At 28.7% G+C, this 6,033-nt stretch overlaps 1 protein-coding gene across 1 annotated transcript; it reads left to right on the forward strand.

The window, feature by feature from the left end:
* The first annotated feature begins 3,521 nt into the window (after positions 1-3,521).
* LOC136076094 (uncharacterized) lies at positions 3,522-4,379 on the forward strand. The gene has a single exon (XM_065789558.1). The coding sequence runs from the start codon at positions 3,522-3,524 to the stop codon at positions 4,377-4,379; it is 858 nt and encodes a 285-aa protein (XP_065645630.1).
* The last annotated feature ends 1,654 nt before the right edge of the window (positions 4,380-6,033 follow it).

Here is a 6,033-nt window from a genome sequence, read left to right on the forward strand (position 1 = left end):
GCATGTATACAACTTAATCCGATGTCACAACAGATTTTGAGAGAGGCTCTCGATTAACACAGTGCGATTTTTAACTACACTAAAAAAAGTCTTCCCTTAATTTCAAGAGAAAAATTAAGAAAAATAATCCCATAATATCAGCACTGATAAAGAATTCCTTGAAATAAGGAAATTGAATTTTAAGGAAATGTCTTTCCTTAAATATCTTTCCTTTTAAATCTTTCCTTATTTTAAGAGAAAGCTTAAGGACATAATCCCTTAAATTTGACTCTAGGAAAGTATCCGTTGAAATAAGGAAATTACATTCGCGAATCGATTTATAAATTGACCATTTATATGAAAATAGGTTTGAGCAAAATATATATATATATATATATATATATATATATATATAAAATTTTTAGGGTTCCCGCCGTTTCGATTTTGGGCAAAAATGTTGGGTGTTTTAAACGCCTGGTGGGGACCTTAAAATTTATCCTATAAAATTTTTTATTATTTTAAATAATATATGCTGGATTAAATATTAATTATATAAAAGGAGCATGTTGAAAAAGTTCAGATACGCCACCGAGTTATAAAATAGGTCTTTGTATAAAAAAAATTTTTTTTAACCAATTCCAGAAGGTTCTGTAGAATAATTTTTAAATTTTTTCAACATGCTTCTTTTATGTAATTAATATTCAATCCATCATATATTATTTAAAAGAATAAAAAATTTTACAGGATAAATGTTAAGGTCTCAGCCAGGCGTTTAAAACACCCAACACTTTTGCCCAAAATTGAATTGGCGGAGACCCTAAATATTATTTTTTTTTTTTTTTGCTCGAACTTATTTTCATATAAATGATCAATTTATAAATCGATTCGCGAGTTCTATTTCAAAAATTGATAAAAAACGAAACACCCTAATATGTATATATGGGTAGTTGTAAGTGGGTGTTGCAACCCTCCTTTTATTTTCTACCTATTTGTCAGTCGATGTAGCAACTCTCTTCGCATGTTCTTTGCTAGTTTTTCGATACTATTTCTAAATCCAAATTTCGATATTATTCCGTAAAGGCATCTTCCTTCATTATTCCTTCTAAATGAATTTAAATTTTTTTAGCATATATTTATAATGTTATTCTTTTTTTACAAGAGGTAATAAGAATGAGACATTATTTCTTTATTTTAAGACAGCTGATTGAGTAAAAAGTCCTTACTGTATTATTAATTATTATTGTATGTTTACTAAATGTACTTTTAAAAAACGCATAATTGATAACATAAAAATAAATATATATAAACATAATAAAAAGCTATTATCTACAAAATATATAATACTACACCATAAAAATATAAATGTTAAGATCTGAAGTTAAGAGTGCCATATTTATATTCTTAACAATAACAAATATATATACCCTAGATAAAAGCAAAAAGAGGAGTTGTTAGTTCATTTGAAAAGGTCGATCTCCACTATTGATCAAACTCTGGGAGGATTTTTCTGCCAAATTTAATTGATATACTTTGAACTGCAGAAATTTAAAAAACATTTCCGATCCATTTAGATATTCTAGAGAAAACACACAAACATCTTAAATAAATAGTCCATGCATTCAATCAGAGTTGTTAGTTCTTGGCCTTGCCTTAAGGCCAAAAATTTTGACCTTGGCCTTGATTTTTTTGGCTTTGGCCTTCAAAAAAAACTACATTAAATTAAAGAATTAAAATTTTTTATTCTTTATTTTTATGTATTTTTGTTTTCGGCTTTCATATATTTGTTTTCGGCTTTCATACAAGTTTGTTTTCTTATTGACTTAGAAGAATTTTGCGCATAACCTTGGTTTATTTTTACAACATGTAGTTTATTGTCAGCAATCGTTGTCTACAGTTTTGTTAATAATTGGCCGTAACCTTAGGCAAAAATTTAGGTTTTTGGTCTTGAAAATGTTTGTGTAGGCCTTAGCCTTGAAACTCTAATTCTTGACCTTGACCTTAAACTCTTTGCCTTGTCCTTTGCCTTGTAAATTTTGGTCTCGGCTTTGGCCTTGTAACATGTGGCTTTGGCCTTGCTACTTTAGCCTGGTTAACAACTCTGCATTCAATTATATTAAACCCTGCCACACTAGTGATGTTAATTTTACAGGTAAATTTAGAAATAAAATAAAAAATTTTAAGAAAAATAATAAAATCAGTGAAATTATTTTAAGGAAATTTGCTTCTAATATATAATACATATATTATATAATACATACAGGGTATTTTTTAATAAAGAGCACCGTAGCGCCACTTAGATGTATGTATTTTTTGAGTTGTCTAAATAAATTCGGGGGTCGGAAACGACGTTACCTGTTTTTTACTGTTTGTATATTCACCTCCCCAATTTTGAAGGTGCTACCACAGTTAAGGATGCTATTTATTTTTATTTATTAGATTTTAATATAGTTTTGGATGTTAAGTTAAGGATGCTATTTATTTTTATTTATTAGATTTTAGTATAGTTTTTATACAACTTTCCCTCAACTATTCAACACCTAAACTCAAGCCGAATAAAGCAGTTGCACAGAGAAGCAAATTAAATCCGGACATTGTACTCAAAACTAATCGCTTATAAAGTGAGTTCTCTACCACTACACCACTATCGCATTTGATCCTCGCCATTTCATTGAAAAAAAGTTCTTTATTAGCAAAAGTAATTCCTTTTAAAAAAGCATATAGATAGAATACAATATTTTCTTTATATATTTTCCTCCTAATTTCTCCTGTATTTTCCTCGTCATAGAAAATTAAATAAAAAAAGTTAGATGCTTCAATGCAAGATAAGCAAATAAGGTCCTATGTGATATATATATATATATATATATATATATATATATATATATATATATATATATATATATATATATATATATATATATATATATAAATATAATAAAAATATTAATAATAATAATAATAAAAATTAGAGATTAAAGTGCCATCATTTACAACTATCTCAATAGTGATGAAGTAATTCAGATGTACTGAGAAAGTTTACTATCAGTTCTTGAAAGCGCCTGCAAATAGTTCGCACTTTAGTCTTTTTTTGAATGTTTCTAAAATGGTTGAGTTTCGTATGTTTATAGACAAACCATTCCATATTCGAGGTGCATTCATTTAATACAGTTTCACCAGAACACTGGTGAAACTGTATTTCCAAGAACTCTCTCACTTTTCTCTTAAAATAGTCTTCCTCTACTTGTCCTTGGAAATACAGTTTCACCAGTGTTCTCCGGGTGAAGGCGGTTTGAATGAAGACGACGGTGATTACGTCACATCGTCGTTTTGGAAACCTTATTTTTCTTTTTTAAGACGCAAGAACACATTACATTGAAGTTTTATTATTTGTTTGTTTTTTTTTAACGGTTTTTTATATTACTTGAATAACGAGGGTATATATAACCCCTAGAAATATTGTAAATTATTATAAGAAAGAGGATAAGTTTACATACTATACCAGATGTTTCAACTTAATTAAATTTTATAAAAGCTTATCTAAGATGTTAACTTTTAAAAATTATATTGTCGCCAATTATAGTATTGGATTATATCATAACATCAACGCATTAAAAAACGCAAAGAAAAACGCAGCAAAATCAAAAAATCAATGGATATTTCTTCAAAGATGTGTTAAACATTGCATCATCCCAAGATTTCTTCGTATAAAAAATCCACTGAACAGTAAATTTAGTAAATGCTTAATGATAAAAGTTAAAAAAGATCTACTTCTACATACCCAAAAGCTAGCAAAAAAAAGATATTTCAACAACATAATTTCAATCAAAAAATTAGAAGAATTTATAAAATCATGTGTAAATAATGAAGATTTTCAAAAAATTACAAACATTACAGATAAGTCCTACGAATATATGTTTTTGCAATCGAGAAATAAACTAAAAAACAAATTTGATTTATTAATCAAGGAAAGTAGATATAAAGATAATGATAACCAAAGAAAGTACAAGTTTATAAAAGAGGTAACATTTAATTTATGTGCTGATAATATCCCAACACATCACAAAAAATTACTAGATTTAGGACCCAACTTTGTTCCAATTCCGAGTAAAGTTCCATATATGGATATAATAAGTATAAATGAAACGGCAGCTTTAAAGTTAAAATATTCAAACAAAAATACTGATGCACATAAACTTAGACAAGATGTACTTCGAGTTTTGAAAATTCATAAACCGGTTTGTACAAATTTAGATAAGGATCAGTTTAAAGCTCTCAAAGAACTTAAGTCTAGCAACACAATTAGTATTTATCCGTTCGATAAAGGATCAGGCTTTGTTCGAATTAAAAAACCGATGCTCTTAAAAAACTTGAAGAACAACTCGGAAAATCTAAAATCATAAACTATGATCCAACTCAAAAACTCCTTCGCAAAGTTCAGAATACTTTACGAAATCTGAAAACAAAGTTTACAAAAAATGAATATAGATCGATTTATCCAAGTGACGCCACTCCTTCACGATTATATGGTGTCATCAAAGCACACAAACCAACTAATAACTACCCAATGCGAATTATAGTAAGCACAATAGGATCACCTACATATAAATTATCAAATTATTTAGTAAATCTCATCCAACCGACCTCCAATCTTAACAAAACAAAACTTCGAAGTTCAAAACAGTTTGTTGAATGTGCTCAATCATAGTATATCGATCCTGGTGAATTTCAAGTTTCCTTCGATATTGTTAATCTTTACCCTTCAATACCAGTTAAAGAATCAATCGATATTTTATTAGAACAACTCCGTAACAGTCCTGTCTTTAAATCAAAATTATCTTTTTCAGAAATAAAAATACTTTTAGATTTGTGTTTGTCAAATTGTTATTTTTTACATGAAAGCAACATACACACATTGGAAGATGCTGGTCCTATAGGTTTATCATTAATGGTAGTAATGGCAGAGAGTTTTCTACAACATTATGAAGAAAAAGCGTTACTACAGGCGATATCTTACACCACCAATATGTGTAAAATCATTTAAAAGGTATGTAGATGATATCCATTCCCGTTTTATAAATGAGGCAGAATCAGAACGTTTTCTCAACTTGTTAAATAATCAACACACAAATATCAAATGTACAATTGAAAAAGAAAGTGATTCACACGCAATAAATTTTCTCGATCTCTCAATAACAAATAACAAATCCGGAACATATCTTTTTAAAATCTATCGCAAAGATGCAACTACTAATGTGCAAAATTAAGCCGCATTTTTGTCACGATCCAAAAATAATTTATGATGTATTTAAAGGTTTTATCTAAAGAGCTTTTGCATTATGCAGTAAAGAACACATAAATCATGAATTAAAGTTTCTAACAGAAATGTTTACAGAAAATGGTTATAACAAAAAAATACTTCAAAACATTGTCAAAAAAATAAAAAAAAAAAAGCAAAATAATCAACAAAACAACAACAATAACATCAATAAACTAGAACCAAATTATATTTCTCTACCATGGGTACCAAAATTAAGTAATCAATTAAAACAGATATTTAAAAGTGTAGGCTATACTCCAGTTTTTAAATCACCAAAAAACCTTCAACAATTAATAACTCAAAAAAACAAGCCTCGACTTCCCAACAACTCTTACCCAGGAGTATACAAACTGGAGTGTTCGTGTGGAAAGCTCTATGTAGGTGAAACAAAACTCAAGGTTTCAACTCGCATTTGCCAACATCAAAAACATACTTTTGAGGGAAAATGGAAAAATTCGGCCGTAGCGGGGCATTCCAGAAATTGCCATGGTGTCTTTGGCTGGAATAATAACAACACTGTTAAAGTAGAAGAAGACTATTTTAAGAGAAAAGTGAGAGAGTCCTTGGAAATACAGTTTCACCAGTGTTTTCCGGGTGAAGGCGGTTTGAATGAAGACGACGGTGATTACGTCACATCGTCGTTTTGGAAACCTTATTTTTCTTTTTTAATCAATCATCAATCAATCAATCAATCATATATATTCTGAAAATAAATTTTCACGGCTATTTACAAATAG

This window comes from Hydra vulgaris, chromosome 02 (genome assembly GCF_038396675.1).
Source record: "Hydra vulgaris chromosome 02, alternate assembly HydraT2T_AEP".
Classification (NCBI taxonomy): Eukaryota; Metazoa; Cnidaria; class Hydrozoa; order Anthoathecata; family Hydridae; genus Hydra; species Hydra vulgaris.